At 53.8% G+C, this 16,265-nt stretch overlaps 1 protein-coding gene across 1 annotated transcript in view; it reads right to left on the bottom strand.

Moving 5' to 3' along the window:
* Nucleotides 1–16,265, bottom strand: part of SLIT3 (slit guidance ligand 3) — a 533,716-nt gene that overhangs the window by 90,856 nt on the left and 426,595 nt on the right. The window contains exons 7-8 of the mRNA XM_036313891.1: nt 14,235–14,306; nt 7,476–7,639 (exon numbers count right to left, since the gene is read on the bottom strand). Of these exons, the coding sequence (XP_036169784.1) occupies nt 7,476–7,639; nt 14,235–14,306 (236 nt within the window). The remainder of the gene's footprint in view (nt 1–7,475; nt 7,640–14,234; nt 14,307–16,265) is intronic.

Here is a 16,265-nt window from a genome sequence, read left to right as displayed (position 1 = left end):
TAACGCCGCAGACCTCCTCACTGGGCAGGCACAGGACGTGAGACGCAAGGAAGGATGGTGGGAGTCTGGCCTCTGTCCCCTGGAGGAGCTGAGGGGAAGCTGGGTGGATCCAGCCACAGCAGTTGAATCACAGGACCGACTGGGCCTCAGGCAAGTCCTACTTCGGACACTGAGTGAGACTTGAAGTGGAGGATCCGCCTTCCGTGCTCACTAGTCCCACCTGGGGGTGGCCCTTCTGCAGAGACTCAACTTGATGCCTGATGCCAGCCCAATAACCAAAGACTCTTATTTCCCTCGGCCTACACACACACACACACACACACACACACACACACACACACACTTAGAAAGCATTGTCTTAGCTGGACACTTGAAAAAATATTCCTGTCTAGGGTATAAGGACTTCCAGCTCTCCTGTGTCACATTAGTGGATCCAGTGGAGACCGTGGAAAATGCCAGAGCGATGACGACTTACATTAAACCCCCAACTGCAACATTCATCCTCTTAGAGAGAAGGGACCCCGGCTTCGTTCTAAACTGGGAAAGGCTTTACTAGTACATTTCTGAGGAAACGGCAGCCCAGAGAACCAGCCTGTCTGAGCCGTGGGCCAGGAAGAGGAGGGCGAGTGGCTGAGAGTGTGGGCTCTGCAGTCCCAGTGCCTCAATTTGAATCCTAGTTCTATCACCTCACCCTCCTGTCCCCGTGCCTCAGTTTCCCCCATCTGTAAAATGGGGGGGGGGGGCGGGAATAGCAATGCGTATTTGGTAGCATGGTTCTGTTGGGAAGGCAAAGGGAGGTAATGCATGTAAAGTGTTTGGAAGAATGTACAGCAGAGTCAGTGCTTAGGAATGCTTGTTGTTGTTAATATTGTTATTCTTATTAATATTATCAATGATGGCCTGCAGGACCCCCTCTGAGCTTTTTGCTACCATCTCGGTGGATAAGGGTTTGCATTGCAGACTTCAGAAGTCCTTCCTGGGTCTAAAGACTGACTATTCCCATTCTTTGGAAACTGGAAGCAGAAGGAGTAAGACACCTCCCAGCGCCTCCCCCTCCCCTGCGCACCGGTCTTAGCGGGTGGCAAAGAGGACCCACTGCGTGAAGGCTCCTATCCCTCACCCACATCCCGAGGAGGTGGGACGCGTGGCCCCAATGTCAGGGCTTTCACAGTGCCGATGGGGCCCCCAGAGAGAACTGCCAGGCCTGAGCCTGCACACCAAGGGGCAAGCGCACCTGACAGCGCCAGGGACCATGGCCACACCCGGGCCTTCCTATTGGGGAAATGCCAGGGCTCCTCAGAGGTGCAGCCTGGGCTCCTGCCCATCCACCGAGAGGAGGGTATTGGATGGCTGTCCCCCTTTCAATTGTCAATATTACGTGGTTGGGGTGTTTCAGAAGAAAGCGGGGGGAGGCATTATACTCAAGGGCTCATCTGGGTAACAGGAAGTTCTGAAATGGAGTTTTTCAAAGGCACTCAGACTCCGATGCTGGAGTCGGTTCTGTTTAAAGCAGACCAGGCTGCGGCCTTCGTCCCCTGGGAAGAAGCCGGTCCTACACAGGGTGGCTCTGTCCTGCAGACAGCGTCAGCGGCTTTCAAGGGGGCGTTGTCAAGGCTTTTTAAAAAGCCTTTGAAAACTACCCTTAACAAGGTCACTAACAGCACCTTTAATTACTCGGAGAGGTAATTATAGCCCCTGAGAGCACCTGGCTGGCAGCGCCCCAGTTGGGCATCCACACACAGGGAGGGCGTCGCTCTCCTGTAGAAACAGACAGAACACCACAGGCTGAAGATGGTCAGCGCCTGATGGACTGAGCCCTGTCCATCTGGGCGCTGAGGGTGGAGCCGGCAGAAGCCCCTCCCCTTAGCTCTGCCTCTGGACAGACTGAGTCTTGATGTCAGTTCTACCGGGGCAGTGACCGTGTCTGTCTCCTTCCTGTTCGACTCCTGTGCCTAAAACAGGGCTCGGCAGGAAGCACCATTTCAGTACCAGGCCGAGAGGATGAATCATGGATGCAATTGGCCCAGAAACCCTTGGACATGGGGATGAGAGGTCCTCCTGGAAGGGCCTGGGGGAGGCCCCCTGAGTCCCCAGTGCCTTGGGCTCTGGTCAACAGGGTCAGCCACAGAGCGGGGAGCTGGAGGGGCTCTGGTAGATGGGACTCCCGTGCCTGAGGTCAAAGGCTTTCTACCAGAGCTCTCAGTGCTGGCCAAGGCCACCTGCCTGCCCCCAGCTCACTGGGCGCCTGGCTCACCCACACAGTCAGGGTGTCCCAGGCCCTGCACCAAACTCTGCCAGCAGGTCCATTGCTCCCAGCCTTTCCCGGCCATGCATGCTGAGGGTGGTGGGGGGAGGGAAGGAGGCAGTGAATTCCAAGGGGGCAAAGTGAGGAACCCTCTCCCTTTCTATCCAGTGAATTCTATGACCACAAGCTGAGAAGCAGAGAGAAGTGGGAACGGAGTTTTTACATCGGGATAGGAAGAGCCTCCACATATCTTTCATGGGAGGGACTGTCTGGGTATGTGCCTGCTGCATGCACGTGTGTTCCTGGGGCCTCGGAATCATGGGGCAAGCCTGTCGATGGGCACCACCTCCTCCTCTCCCTTAAACCGGAGCCCAGCGATGGACCAGCACACGGAACCAGCACCAACGTTCTAAGGCGCTGGTTATGAATTCAGGAGTGCGGGCAGCCTGGCTCTGCATGCCCGCCTCCTTAACTGTGTGCCCGCCTGCCTCCTTAACTGGCTCCCCGAGCTCTGCCTTGCAGCTCTCCCGTGGCACTAAAGGCTGCTGCGTGGAGGCTGGGGGGCCATCCCCTCCAGACCAGGGAAACGGACGGGGATGTGGGCCAGCACCTGTCTCCCCACTGGGGCCTGGACCACCTTTCCCCCTTTCTACCACTTCAGCTCTGGAATTTTCATCTGAAGCCAAAGCTAGCTCCGCACCAAAGCGGGAGGAAAGGGAAGGCACTTGGTGATCGAGTGCGGGAATATGCTCCCAGCCAGAGCTCTCACAGGGAGAGTGCCATGACCGCCAGCCTGGACGGGGCATTGGCGATCCTGTCTCTGCTGACCGCACCCCCTCTAGTCTCGAGAGGCAGGAAAGGCAGCAGGTTGACCAGGGAGACGCTCCGGCCCAGACTCCCCCTCATCAGTGTTCTCCTAATTGGCAGATGGGGATGATCATCACGCTGAAAGCGAAGGCCCTAACTTCTCTGCCCAGATGGTGGGGCAGAGGCCACTGAACTTCACCCCAGGAAGGGATATGGAGCCCTGAGAGACAGAGTTCTTGCCCAAGGACACGGTGGTGCCCAAGCTAAAAGTTACCACCATTCTCCTAAAAGCAGCTCAAGGCTGTAGGATGTGTCCTATGTGCCAGAGACTGCATTAAGGGCTGTGTATAAATGATCCCACTGGATCCTCATAAAAGCCATGACGGAGGCTCTGTTATTATGATTCCCATTAGACTGACGAGGAAACAAAAGAACAGGGAGGTTAAGCAAACTGCCCAGCATGTGTTCTTACCATCACCTCCGCCAAAAGACAGCCAAGCGCCTCTCTTTAGTGCCCTGGAATTGAAGGCCCTCACAGCCTCAGAGCCTTGGGAGGTGGGAGGAGGAGGCTTGGCTGACGCATGGCCGTGTAAGCCACAATGCAGTGGCTGGGCACTCCTGTGCTGGGGCTGAGTTTATTTCTTTCTGTCTTTAAAGAGAATGTTGCCCAGAGGAGCGCACAGAGCTGAAGAGTCCAATGGCCTTGTGAGCATGTGGAAACAAATTAACTCCAGCATTCAAATTAAGCATCCCTGTTGGCCTCTGGCCTTTCAAAAGCCAACAACAGGCTGTGATGACAATGGGACTCGAGCAATTATGATGAGAATATAAATGCACACGATTCAAATGCCAGAGGCATGATAATTTGGGGAATGGCTATAAACCTAATAATCTCATCCTCGCAATGTCCAATTATGGGGTTTTAATTAAAACCTCCTAAGGAGATGGGCGGCCAGTCAGGCTTACCTTAATTATCTTTATACTTTGTAACTGGTCCCAAATTTTAAAAAAAAGGGGGGGTGGGGAAGGAGGAGTTTCTTGTTTCCAGGGAGATACACCCATTTCATTTTTAATAATAAAGAAGATGTTTGTTGAGAGGCCCCTTATTACTAGAAGGTAAGATTAATCTTCCTGAAAAGGCATCTCACATTCAAAGGCCGAGGGCAGATGAGTGGGAAATGGCACAACCGGATGAGTGCGAAGATGTTCAGGGGAAAGAGGCATGGAATCAGGAGTCAGATGTTTAACTAAGCCCCTTGATTTACAAAGGGGGGGTCGGTAACACTTTCTCAGATCAAGGTACCAGAAAACTGACACAAGGAAGATAAAGCTGAGGGTGTAAACCACCAAAAAGCCCCTTAGGTAAGGATGGAATAAAACAAAACATCTTGCAACTCACATCACATGAGCCGAGTAATGGCCAGAGCAGAGCCTTTTCTCTGGGCTGTTCTGTGAACTCAGACCCAGCCCCAGTCTGGCCAGGCCCACGGAGTAGGGGCCAGGGACTCTTCCTGTCCTGCGCTCTAACCTTCCGCTTGAGCAAAAAAAGCTAACAGAGAAACCAAACAGTCAAGTTGTAGATCACAGAAAAAACACGAATACAAAATAAGATAGAGTCCCACACTCCTGTGAAAAGTTCCCAGTTGATTCCCCAGAGGAAAAAGTAAATGCCTCCGATTGGAAGGGGACAGTCGACAGAGGAGATGGGTTTTGCCGAAGTGCATTTCTAGAGGATTTCTGGGTTAGCTGGAGTGAGAACGAGCCCGTGGCCAGGGCCGTATGGAGAGGACTGGGCCCAGACAGTGCACTTAATTCTAAGGGGAACATCAGGGACTCGGGCAGGAGGCCCTCACAGGCTGAGACGAAAGCGCTCTCCTGTCTCTGTGGTCCTGTGTTTGATGGATTTTTTTATACCATCGAAGGGCCCGGGGAGGTTTTCTGTGCTGCCCTTATGGATGCAGGTGATGGAGCAACACGCAGGGATGGCTGATTGGTGCCCCAAGTCTTTCTAGTCTCCTGAGCAGATAACCTCAACTTTTGAAGAGATGTCCTTGCCCCCCTTTATTGGTTGAAGTCTTCCTCCCACAAGTTATTGAGGGAAGAGCTTGAACGAGGACCTAAAACAAACATAATTGGGTCTGCACAAAACTGCCTCATCTGGCTGCCCTGCTGGGCTCTGCCATGGGGTGGGGCCTGCACCCCCGGCAGTGTGTGTGGGGGGTGGTCAGTACATGAACACAGCCCTTCTCTGTGACCTTCCTGTGCACAGCCCGTCATGCTCCATGCTGCTCCCTCTGAAATCCTTTTGTCACAGCCTCCCAAACGACCTTGAACACTTATTAAAGAGGTAGCACGTTTTGGAGACGGCGGTCATCCAGCACCTCACTAATAACGGTGCTGGTTCATTCATCATGGATGTTCAATGCACCAGCCCCCCCAGACCTTTAAGTCTGCCTTCGACCTTCCCAGAAAGAACCTGTACAGCGCTCTCTCTTCAACCCCTGAGATCCTGAGAAGCACCTACAGAACCCCTCATGGATTGGGGCCCCAGTATGGTGCTCCCCTAAACTCATACCATGGCAAGAGGGTGGCGATCAATAGCATGTTCATGTCTGGAATCTGTGGACTAAATTCTCATGTCCTCAAAAGATGCCTAGCTTTGCACTAAGAAGCTGCAGGGACCATCACATGGGCCTTAATGCTATAAACAGGGGAGGTGACAAGGATGCTCCTATGTACCCATTACCCTGCCTGGGCGATTGAGTCATTTCACAGGAGGGGGACTTGGGGTGCTGACAGGTCCAGGACCCACAAGGGTCAGCCTGCCCCCCTGGGCTCTGGATCCTAGCTGCTTCTGGGTAAGCAATGCTTTGCCACTCCTCGGACGGGGAGGTGCCTCCGTGATGAAGCGCGTTCCCGATCTGCGCAGCGTTAAACTTGGCACCACCTATCCTGGTGTGTTTTAACATTCTCTCTAATTAGTTTTCCTCATTAGCTCTTGGATGACTCCTGCACTCTGTAATTATTTCTTTCACTGGCACTTACGCTGATATTGTCTCCTCTGCCTAATAATTACTGTAATTACAGTCACTATATTTGAGTTTGGTGCTCGTGTGATAAACGGTTGTATTAAATGTGTTTGATGGGAAGTGATTTCTGAGTGGGCGTCTATAGGAAATTATTGAGGTGCTGCTCTGAGATATGTTCCAATGTTTTTGGATAATGAACTTGATGAAGTAGTGACATGACAGGAACAAGCAGCAGAGAGCGCGATGCGGCTGAATTCATGGAAAATCCTTACTAGATTGCAATCATGCCTACGGGCAGAAGTGCCGATCTGCACCCTGGCCACACCGGCCGCAGCACATGCGCCCCAACCCCTTCCACACTGAACAGGGTGGCAGTCCAGGAGGGCGAGAGTGCCGCCCCACAGTGCCACGCCCCCGCCCTTCTTCCTGCGTGTGGACTCCCCAAGAGCAGCCTCCGGAGGCTGCTGGGCCCCAGCTCTGGGACTGGGCTCCTGGGTTCCAGGAATGCCTCTGGGAGAGTCATCTTTTTATTTATTTATTTTTCTAGAGAAAATAGAGGGATTAGCTCTACATTTTTTTTTTGCTCCTGGAAAAGGGAGAGTTGGTAGAACTAGAGAATGTCAATGAAAAGTAAAAAATGAACAAGCAAGCAAATTTAGGATGAGGCGGAAAAGCTACTCCATCCTCCTGTATCTCTCAGCCGCCTCCTAACCCCGGAGACCAGCTCTGCCTCAGTTATCTGTGCAGAGTCAGTTTCCTGGGCTACACAGCGATCCGCTCCTGTTACACTTCAAATGCCCAAGGTCAACTGCTTCTGTTTGCTCAGCACATTCGGTGGGCCCTCTGCACTGTACTAATTACTAATTACTAAGCTCCGCTTATTAGCTCTCACCTAGTTCTGTGCATGATGCTCAGGGCTTTATATGCATTATCGCATCCAGTCCTCCCGGGCATTCCTTGAGTTGTGTACTATTATTATTTCCATTTTGCAGACATGCTAGGTAACCTGCCAAAGTCACATCCTAGTGAGGGGCAGAGCTAGGATTCCCAGCCACACAGGCTGACCCCGAAGCCTCCGTGGTCCTGCCTCCCGATTTCGATGAGCGACCAGATGCCAGGAACCTGTTTAGCAAATGCTGACGCGCCTAACAAGTGTGAGGTTTCTTAGCCCAGATGGACAGTCAGGCTTAACAGAAAGTGACGCATGAGCTCTTTGAGCCTTTTCCTTCAACAAATGACAAAAACCTTCTTTCTTGGAGACCCTCGAGGCACCCTAGGGATCTCTAAGTGGCGACAGAGTGCTGGGGAAACCTTGGGGGTTCCACACCGAGCTCTGGGCTGGGTGGGTGTCCAAGGCCAGGGTCAGGGAGAGTGTATGGGTGGGGCAGCCTCACCTGGGCACACGTACTCCTTCTTCTGCACGTCTGCCACGTTGAAGCCCCTCAGGTGCACGGGCGCCATGCAGAGTGTGAACTGGCCAACCGTCCGCCGCTGCCGCAGCCAATCCGAGAGCCAGGCCAGGTGGCAGTCGCAGTGCAGGTGGTTGGAGTGGAGGCGCCTGGGAGAGGAAGGGACAGAGGGAAGACGCTGTCACAGGCTGAACGGAGGGGGCCAAACCTTTCTCCAGCGTGATACCCTCAGCAGCCCCAGGGAGCACGCCCCTCTGCGCAACTGAGTCACCACAGGAGTCTCAACCCTAATGTTGCTGAATCACAAACTACAGTCATCGCCGCATGCAGGCCCCGTCCCACGGATGCCTCCTGGGTTCTGAGCAATTCACTGTTTCTTAATAGTCCTTCCACACTCTTCTCCCCCCCAACCCCCCAAAGAAGCCTCAGCACAGGAGGGGAGCGTGACATCATCACAGTGACAGTCCTGAGCGAGCCAAACTTCCACAGGGTGGTTCCTGTGCAGATGGCATTGCTGGAGCTATGATTATGAGTTATTGACGGCTTGAAACAGTGTCTCATCAATGCCACAGTCTATGGAGGCACTGGGCTGAGATCTGAGGTGCTTTTAGCCTTTCTTTCTCTCCCCAGGCATTCCTTCAATGACCCCCTGCATGTAATCCCAGTGAGCCCCAAACCAATACCACCGGGTGCCCCATCAGGTTGAGCAGGGCCTGGAGAGAAGGTGTGCCCTCTCCACCCTCCTATTCCAATAGGGGGTTGTCCCCACCAGACACCTGCAGTCTCCACAGCCTCTCCACGGTGCCCTGCGTCTGTCTCCCAGCCCAAGCCCCCCTGGCACACCTGCTACCCTGACTGGCTCAGGGACCCCTGAGAAGACCCCCTAACCAGTCCCAGGACTCTGGCTTCTCCCTCTAGTAGCTGTGATTCCAGATCAGTTTCTCCTTGAGTGAATAAGAGACCAAAGAGCTGACTGCAGGTCCTAATTCCAGGGGAATCCTATCTGGTTAAGTGGCCCAGATTTCCTTCCCACTAACCGGGGGCAAACTCAGGATGTGCAGGGGCTTCTAAACATCCTTCCCCAAGGTTTCTCTCTCAGGGGTTTCCAACCTGCTCGTTCCACCAGCCCAGGTCATTGGGAGTGGTGGTAGGAGTTTAAGTCACATCAGCTTGCCATACACTTGGCTTTCCGATGCAAATGTCAAACACCCAGCCCTGGGCATGCTAATCAGCTGGCAGTGTCGGGGACTTCCACTCGGTGTCCAGCCATGAGACTGAGGGCCGGCAGGAGCAGTGGCCAGGCCACCTCTGCCTGAAGTGGAGAGAGCAGAAGGGCTCTTGACCACCCTCCACTTAGCGCAAGGTCAACATTGCTAACTGTTGGCCAATGGCAGCTCACTTGTGCCCCCAATGGAAGCGAACCTCTGGCCAGTCAGGTCCAGTGGGGGTCTTGCAGGCTAGGGGGTCCACATCCCATCATACCAGACGAACTAAATGAATGTGAATCCCACATAGAATGTCAAATTTGTCTGCTGAAAATATTTTAAAAGATTTTTATTTTAAAACTAGAGGCCCAGTGCACAAAAATTTGTGCACTCGGGTGGGCGGTCCCTCAGCCTGGCCTGTGCCCTCTCGCAGTCTGGGACCCCTCGGGGGATGACCACCTGCTGGCTTAGGCCTGCTCCCTTCAGGGTGGGGGTCCCCAATGGGGTGCCTGGCCAGCCTGGGTGAGGGGCTGGTGGCTGTTTGCAGGCTGGTCAAGCCCCCCCCCCCCCAGTGGGGAACCTCAACCCATGGAGGTTTGGCCATCCTGGGTGAGGGGCTGATGGCTGTTTTCAGGCTGCCCACACCCCCTTTAGGGTTGGGGGTCCCCACTGGGGTGCCTGGCCAGTCTGGGTGAGGGACTGAGGGCCATTTTCAGGCTGGCCAAGCCCCCCGGCGACGGAAGCTCCCAGCCTCTCCTTTTTTTCTTTTTTTTATTCTGAGATTTATTTACCTTCTATAATTAAAACTTTGTTGCCTTCAGGGGAGCTCAGAGCTGGCCAGGATGGGTGGGAAGCTTGGGTTCCTCCATCACTGGAGCAACCAAGCCTCCTGCTCGCTCCAGCTCCATGGCTGCTGGCCAGCATCTTGGTTGGGTTAATTTGCATATAGTTGCTCTGATTGGCTGGTGGGCATGGCTTAAGGCATAGTGAAGGTATGGTCAATTTGCATGTTTGTCTTTTATTAGATTAGATGATTAATTTTGATGGCGCAATTTTCTTTTTGGACTCCAGAGCCAATAATTAAGGTCAAACACATTTTAATAGGCTCCTAAGTCCAAGACACAGTGCCTATCATGGGCCCCAAGCAATCTTCCCTTGTGAGCTTAAAGCTCAGACACCCCCCTCCCACCGCCTACCAACCCCCATGCTGCTAAAGGCGCTCTAGAAAGAGATGCGACAGGTGGGAGGGGTTGGGGAGGCAAAGTCCTAAGTTGGGGAAGGACCTCAGTTTCAAGAGGGAACGCAAGACCACTGTCTATTCAACAAAGATGACCCCTTTGTGCCGGGACAGAGAGGGCCTGGCATGAGCTTGCAGGTCCCTCTTTCCTAAAGAGCATGAGGAGAGGGACTTCCTGGAAAAGGGCCGCATGAGTGACAGTGGTCTGTCTCCTGGCCCATCAGCGAGCTGCCGGGAGAGAGCAGGGACTCCATGGCCACCCCCGCTGCCCCCAAGGGTCTAGGCTGCCTGGGATGATGAAGTGGTGGTCTGCTGGGAGGCAGGCTGGTGGCACACACAGGCTGAGGGCCAGTCCTGTGTGCCAGGAGGGAGCCTTTGCATGAGAGTTTGGCTTTCCTTAGGAAAGGCTGTGGAATGGAAGCAGAGGACACAGAGGTTCACGTTGAACCAACGAGAGTGGGCCCACGAGCCGGATCAATGAGAACGAATTCCTGTCGGTTCCAATCAGGGTAAGAGATCAATGCAAGAACAGAAATGAGGTTTAGGTGAGTCGGATCCTTGCTGAGCAGATTACTTTCTGAGATAATCAAAATGTCAGAGGTCCCCCTTTTGGAAGATTCGATTAGGTGGGTGCTGCCTGAATTCCCGACGGCCAGCCCCAGCCACCTCTCCCCTGAACCTTGCTCCCTGATCCTTAGTCTGTCTTTGTAGGGGTCTCTCCTCTCCCAAGGGGGACCCTGGAGAAGAGGTGACCAAAAATGACCTGGAAGCCACGTGAAGGCTCTTGTCAAAAGCCTGGGACGGTTGGTGGACTCAGTTTCCCCCCTGCTGCACTCTTACCCACCAGGAATGCTGGGAGAGCCCAGCTGGGCAGGCTCTTTCATGCCGCCCTTCATATCATGTTGGGGAGACCAGGTTGAGTAGTGTCACCCCCAATGTGAGCCTACGCTGCCAGGAGGAGTATTCCTCACCCTCTGGAGGGAGAAGGAAATGATTTTAATGACTTTCAATAATCTTGGTGGGTTGGGTCGGCAATGACATGGGGGCGACACAGAAGCTCCGGTCACCTGCCTTGGCCCATCTGGGACCTGTTCCTCTGCTGAACAGGATGCGCTCAAGCTCTGAGGTCACACTGCCTGGATGTAACACTGGCTCTGTGCTTTCTGACTGTGACTTTGAAGGAGGGGGGAGCGATTTAACTCTGGGCCTCAGGGTTACCCTCTGTAAAATGGGGGTATTAAAGATGCCCCCTTCCCGCGGTTGCTGTGAGGATTGAAATGATTCCTGGTGAGTGCTCAGTACAAGGCCTGGCACACTGTGATGTTGGAACAACTTATTATTGGGAGGAGATGAGCCTCAGACTCCTTCTCCCAACCTGGGGCCCTGCCCAAGGCATCAAGGTGGCTGGGTGCTTCCTGCACGTGGTCGTGCGGGCTTTGCTGACGGAAACACCATACTCCAGGTCGGCAAAACCACCTTCACAGAAGATAAGGTGAATGGATACAAATGCCAATTTGTAATAGGTGCCTTTTAGCCACAGACGCTAAATTAAATTTCCAGCAAATCCTTTTAGAGGGAGTCAGTGTTCATTTTCTATAAAATGTGGCTTTCTGAATTCAATATAAAAGCTTTCCTTTAGAAATCCCATTTATGACTTCCTTCCTCTCTCCCCTCCCCCTTCTCCAGCACCAGCCCCCCACCCACCCCCTTAATCACAGGGAAGGGGATTAGTCAGCTCAAGTCTCCAGGGAGCTCTGCACAGAGCCATCTCTGAAATTAAACTAAAGAGAAAATGGCACAGGCAGGGAGCAAAGGGAGCAGACGAGACTGATTGATTGATTTGAACTCATCAGATGAGTGTTCAGGACCACAGGGAAGGATGACAACAGAAACAAGGAGAATAAACTCTTCCATCCTCTTCCCAGACCCCATATCCCCAAACGAAGCGCCCGAGATCCAGACCTGGCCACTCCCTGCCCCCCGCCCCCCACTGTCCTATGGACCCAGCCCAACCTCCGCTACTGCTGCTCCTAAACTGAAGGTAACAAGAGGGGAAGCAGAAGTCACAGGGGAGCAGCCGCAGGAGCTGGCTGCTGATTTCTGCAGGGAAAAGCCATATTTCTCCTAGGCAACCCACTCGCCTGGGGACACAGGCCCCAGCACCCTGAGACCCACAGCCCTGGCCACACTCTTCTCCAGCCCATTGGTGATTTGATGGGGACTTTGAAAAGGTCTTTGAAGACCCAATGGTTTCTCCTTCAAACTCCGTCAGTGCACCGTCCCATTTTAAAGCGGGGGGAAAGGGATGGATTTTCTTGGCTGAGTTATGTTATCATACGAGGGATCAAAGGAAGGGCTGGGGAACAGTGATGGAATCTGGACCCGGATTCTTCTTCTTCATAACAACTAGTATTGGTTGAGTGCACACCATGACCAGACACACCTCAGTGCACTGCATTCTCCCAACAGCTCGGAGGCAAGCATTTCACTCGCTGTCCGTGAAGCACAGAGAGATGGAGAAATTGCCCAGAGGAGGCGCCACCCCTTGCACTTACACTCAGGTCTGCATGACTTCCACTCGGAGCCCTAGCATACTCTGCATTGTTTCCTCACACACTGCTCCATTGGTCCCCACTTCATTCCCACCTGAGATAAGGTCACTTTTTCACCCTGGCAGGGGGTCCTCAACGCTTATGAGCATCCTTTGAGCACTGAAAGCTCCTGGAGGGCTAGTGAAGAACAGGTGGCAGGGCCTACCCCAGGAAATCTGATTCCTTGGGGCTGGGGTGGGGCCTGGAGTGGTTTTTTTTTTTTTTTTTTTTTTTTTTTTTTTAACAATTTCCAGGTGATGTTGGCCCTAGTAGTCTAGGGCAGCAGTCGCCAACCTTTCAGACCTCACAGACCACCAGAGGTCTGCGGACCACAGGTTGGCCACCGCTGGTCTAGGGACCCCACTTTGGGAACCACTGCTCTAAGGATTTTCAAACCTTTGTGGATTCCATGTTGCTTAGGGGCCATGGGTAAGCTAGGTGCTTAGTACTTGCAGTCCAGATCTCTGGCTAAATAGTGATGATACCGATGACCATGATGATAATAATAATAAACCATTAATATCAGTTACCGTCCACTCCATGCCAGGCATTTTACATTCACAGAGGAGGCAAGAGACGCCCCGGGGCTAACCATGTGTGGATCAGGTCATGGGGCAGAGGTAATGCACACGATAGAAGATGCTAGAGGGCATTTTCAGTGGAAGATATTGTGCTTGCCAAGAGACCAAGGCAAAAAGCACCTGCTTAACTAGTGGGAAAGGAGATCCTGCCACAGAACACCTCCCGTAGGCGGTGCTGTCCCTGGGCCCCCATGACCGGCCCCTGTAGAAGGGTGAGCCCAGGCTGTATGTGCCTTCAGCCTGATTTCCACGGCTATTCTGAGGTTGTCCACCCCCCTGGCTTCAGGAAGTCTGGCCCTGTGCCTTGGCCCTAAATGTATTTGGCTGAGAGCTCGTGGGGGCTGGCTCTCCCCTACAGCTGTGATGCACAGACCACTGAGACCCATCAACAAGAAAAGCAGAGTATGAACCTCTTTGCAAGGCCAGCGGAGCTCAAGTGCAAAGAAATATACAAAAGGGGTTCTGGCTGAGTAGGGGGGGACCCCCTGGTAATAGGGACACTAAAGCTGCTCTCTGAATGGGGCGTCAGGGGAAGATCTGCCTCCTGAGTACACACCTTGGAAGGGATAAAGAACCAAGTTATTGCGTTCCAATGTCAGCTACCCTCTGGGGCAGGTGGGCAGGGCAGTGAGGATGGGGGGATGGGAACAAGGAGCAGCCAAGGCTCCCTCTCCTCCCCGGGCCCCAGAGGGAAAACTATTGCGATCACTGGCAATGGGTAGAACCGCCAGGGGCATGACATTAGCTAAGGAGATGGTGAGTCATTGGGTCCCAGTTCTCTATGTTGTGACAAGGGAACACCAACCTACTTTCCCATCAAGATGGAAAACACAAAGGAGATTCCCACAGCCCAGGAAGGGTCCCAGGATGAAGAGCACGGGTCTGCCTGCTGCGGAGGGTGGGTCAGACCATGGATGGCACCCTGGTCCTCCCCTCCTCCCTCCCCCGTGCCCTCGCTCACCAACACCCCCTCAGTCAACGGCAGAGGCGGCAGCATCTGGACAGAAAACCCCCCGGCGGGTCCTAGTCCGGGAGGTCTCACGGTAGGTCTTACCCGGCTGCGCTGTGGGCTGCGTGTATGGGCAGGGGGGGTGGGGCAGAGGGGGAGGAGAGCAGGGAGCTTTACTCACAGGGTTCGGATCTTCGGCATGTGGTTGAAGCTGGTGACCAGGATGCGGCTGATGTTGTTGTTGTTGAGGGTGCTGCGGAGATGGAGGAAAAAGGGACATGGTCAGCAGGGGCGGCCTGAGGGGTACTGTGACTCGTGAAGGCGGGGAGGGAAGGATGTGACTGCAAGAGGGACCAAGGATCCCTAACCACGGGTCATGGGGTGGGGCAGCCAGAGACAGGCAGACGGACGGCTCTCCCTATGATTAGGGAATCCGTGATGTCTCTGCCCCTCTGCTGCCCACTCAGTACTTACTGGCCCACCTGGAGCAATAGTATTGCTTCCTGAATCCTGACTAGGTGCTGAGTGCCCCATGACAACAGCTCTCATTCCCACACCTACACCGCCAGCTGGTCTCTCTGTCCTCATCTTAGAGCAGGGGTGGGGAACATCCAGCCCTCGGGCCGCAGAAGGCCCGAGAAATCATTTGGTCTGGCCCTGCTAAGGCAACTGCAGGCGGGACTCGAAATTCAATAAATCTAGGAGCTTTGTCCATAGCAACATACATTTATATTAAGTGAATTATATTAAGGGAATGATGCTATAAATATCCAAATGGCCCTTGGCAGAAAAAAGGTTCCCCACTCATGTTTTACAGAGAAGGAAACAGATTTATATCGCGCAGTAACACACAGCCCTACAAGGGAGGCATTCCCCTCGTGTGAGAGACGAGGGGGCTGAGCTGCAGAAAGGCAGGCCGACTTCCCAGGGACCCTGGCTGCTAAGCTCTGGAGATGGGACTTGAACCCAGCGCCATCTTGCTGAAGACACCTCGAGTTGCCCCGTGCACCCACTGCCTCAAAGGATGCCACGTGGAGAGGTTATCCTGACTCCTCAAGCTCCTCTTATCCATCATAAGGGAGTCCGAGAGGCCAGGGGCTAGGTCTCCTCTTCCTGTGCGCGTCCATGCCGTGGCTGGCAACTCCGACAGCAGGACATTCGCACTGACTGGGTTCTTTGTACGTGAAAGGAAAGGGAGAGATGTGAGCTCCACAGATGGGTCAGCATGAAATGAGGCTGCCAGAGAATGAAATCGGGCTGGAGGCACATATGGCCGGTACTGGACCCTGTCGTGGAGGCCCAGGGACAGCACGGCCAAGGCACCGCCTGCAGAAAGTGTCCTGTGGCAGGACCGCCAGGTGCGTTTAGCCTTGGGCTCTTGGCGAGCACACGATCTTCCTCTTAAAATGCCCTCCAGCATTCTCTCTCGGCGCATTACTTCCGCCCCGTGCCCCATTCCACACATGGCTCGAACTGCGTCTTATATACCCTAGTTGTGTGGTCTTGGGCAGATGATCAGCATCTCTTACCCACAGGTCTTCATCAGCAGACCTTAGAGGAGAGAATCTGGTCCTGCCTGGTCATTCCTTCCACCCCCACCCCCTAGCCCCCCAGAAATAGAAACAGCTTTGTCCAGCACACAACAGTCCCCATACCCGTCTCACCCAAGGGGCCCTGCACAGATCCCTTTCCCAGTCCCTGGTGACTGAGCTCACAGCAGGATCCCAGCGATCCATCCCCCTGGCTTCAGGCTGTTCCTCAATCCCCACCCCCCCGCCCCCTTCATACTTGGCCTGTGTTTGGCCGATAAGGCCAGGGGGCAGTCTGTTTACACAAAGGCACAGAACCGCATACTCTTCCTCCCCTCCCTCCCATATTTATTATGTACCTACCGTGTGTCTGGCATTATTTTAGGCGCATCACGTGGTCAAAAGGAATGAACAGATCTGCTCGGCCCTCTGCAACTCTAATAACCACTTTGCCTTTTATGAAATCGAACCCACAGAGCTGCATGTTTTCCGTGGCTTATCTTTTCCGTGAGCGAGTGTGTGAGTCCATCCCATCTCCACCCACTCAGGAAGCCTTCAGAGCATCTCATCAGACAGGGCTGGAGACCCTGCCACTCCCATCTGACCGGTGCTCCAGCCTCCGCAGGGAGTTTCCTGGGGGTGGGAACTATGACCCCCAACCCCTCTCCACCCGGTTAGGAACA

Source organism: Myotis myotis, unplaced genomic scaffold (assembly GCF_014108235.1).
Source record: "Myotis myotis isolate mMyoMyo1 unplaced genomic scaffold, mMyoMyo1.p scaffold_m19_p_6, whole genome shotgun sequence".
NCBI classification, from domain to species: domain Eukaryota; kingdom Metazoa; phylum Chordata; class Mammalia; order Chiroptera; family Vespertilionidae; genus Myotis; species Myotis myotis.
The sequence above is the reverse complement of the archived record's forward strand: the minus strand, read 5'-3'. Positions and strand labels throughout refer to the sequence as shown.